The sequence below is a fragment of the Calidris pugnax genome, unplaced genomic scaffold (genome assembly GCF_001431845.1).
Source record: "Calidris pugnax isolate Ruff unplaced genomic scaffold, ASM143184v1 scaffold89, whole genome shotgun sequence".
NCBI lineage: Eukaryota > Metazoa > Chordata > Aves > Charadriiformes > Scolopacidae > Calidris > Calidris pugnax.
Genome location: NW_015090865.1, coordinates 1,838,664 through 1,840,367, shown reverse-complemented (window position 1 = coordinate 1,840,367; position 1,704 = coordinate 1,838,664). Strand labels below are relative to the sequence as shown.

The window sequence follows — 1,704 nt, the reverse complement described above, 5'->3', positions numbered from 1 at the left end:
GGGGGGGGGGGGTCGAGCCGCGGTGAAGCGATGCTGCTGGCGGGGAAGCAGCACGAAAACCCCGGGGGAATCGTTTTCCCCCCGAGAGACTTCGATTTGGGCTCAAGTTTCCAGCACTTTCTGCCTCCAGCCGTGGCATTGCGAAAATGCCAGCGCGGGTGAAAGGGCTCTGTCCCCCCCACATTGGGTTCCGTTCCCCCAAAAGCAAGTGAATTTGACCCGAAAGGGCCCCGAGAAAATCCCGACGGCTCTCCCCTCCGCGCCTCTCCTTCCATGGACATATTTGGAGGAAGATGCGGCTTTTCTCTGAGCATGCTTGAGAACAAAACCCGAGCGGAGAGCGGCTGGGATAGTTTGAGAGCAATAAAAAAACGAAAAAAGAAAAAAGAAAAAAAGAAAAAAGAAAAAAGAAAGGCAAAACTGGAGAAGTAAGACTCCGGGCTGGGTTTCTCCTTTTTTTTTTTAAGGGCATTCATTGTTGGGGCTGCTCCCAGCTGAAAAATAAATCAAGGTCCGCGTCTCCCCTGGCAGGCCGGGTGGACTTGACCAACTTTAAATAAACATTACAGGGCCGAGGTATCAAATGATTTAATGCACAAAAAAGGGCCTGCAGTGCGTCAGAGACAAAAGGCAGCTCCTGCCCTCACTGCATCGCCATGCGCTGGGGGGCAGCGGGCAAAACTGGAGAAGTAAGACTCCGGGCTGAGTTTCTTTTTTTTTAAGGGCATTCATTGTTGGGGCTGCTCCCAGCTGAAAAATAAATCAAGGTCCGCGTCTCCCCTGGCAGGCCGGGTGGACTTGACCAACTTTAAATAAACATTACAGGGCCGAGGTATCAAATGATTTAATGCACAAAAAAGGGCCTGCAGTGCGTCAGAGACAAAAGGCAGCTCCTGCCCTCACTGCATCGCCATGCGCTGGGGGGCAGCGCCCCGGGAGCCCCCCCCCAACTCCGGGACGGGACGGGACCGGGGGTCGGGGAGGGGGTCGGGGAGAGGGTGCGGGTACCTGCGGGGCCGCCCGCAGCCGCGGGTCGCTCCAGGTGGTGGTGCGGCTGTTGTGATCCACGAAGAAGGGCCACCCCGTCTGCGGGTCGATCTTGATCTCCCAGCCGGGGGGCAGCGGCTCGGCGTTCCCTTCCATCGGCGGCGGCGGGGGGGTCTGCGCAGCGGCGCTCATGGCGAACCCCTCACCCCACCGTAACGGGCCTTAAACCCAACCCTACCCGGGCCCTAAACGTACCGTACCGGGCCCTACCGTCTGCCCAATGCCGGGCGGGGGCGCCGGACCGGCGGCTTTATCCTCGGTGGGGCGGGGAGGGGGGGCGGAGGAGCGGGGCTGGAAGTGTCTGGAAACGGCGGCGGCGGAGGAGGGACGAGGGGAGGGACGCGGAGGAGGAGGAGGAGGAGGAGGAGGAGGAGGAGGGAGGAAACGTAGGAACCGGCCGGCTGGAAACTTCTGGTTGTCTCCAGCACGGCTCGGCCGACCCCGGGGTTACCGGACACGTCTTCCTGGGTACGGGGCAGCGGGACGGGCGTCCCCGGTTTCCCCCTGCGGGGGCTCAACGCCCTACGGGAAGGCTGTAAATCACGGAGAGGCTTTTCCCGGTGCCGGCGGCGGCTCCGAGCCCGGTCCCTCCCAGCCTGAGCGCCGGGAGAGCCGTGTCCGCCGGGAACACACCGGGAACACACCGCCCTCCCACAC

At 61.6% G+C, this 1,704-nt stretch overlaps 1 protein-coding gene across 1 annotated transcript in view; it reads right to left on the bottom strand.

Moving 5' to 3' along the window:
* BAG3 (BCL2 associated athanogene 3) overlaps positions 1-1,317 on the bottom strand; it is an 18,675-nt gene extending 17,358 nt beyond the window's left edge. Inside the window, exon 1 of the mRNA XM_014945385.1 lies at positions 1,009-1,317. Within this exon, the coding sequence (XP_014800871.1) occupies positions 1,009-1,179 (171 nt within the window). The 5' untranslated portion in view covers positions 1,180-1,317. The remainder of the gene's footprint in view (positions 1-1,008) is intronic.
* Between the last annotated feature and the right edge of the window lie 387 nt (positions 1,318-1,704).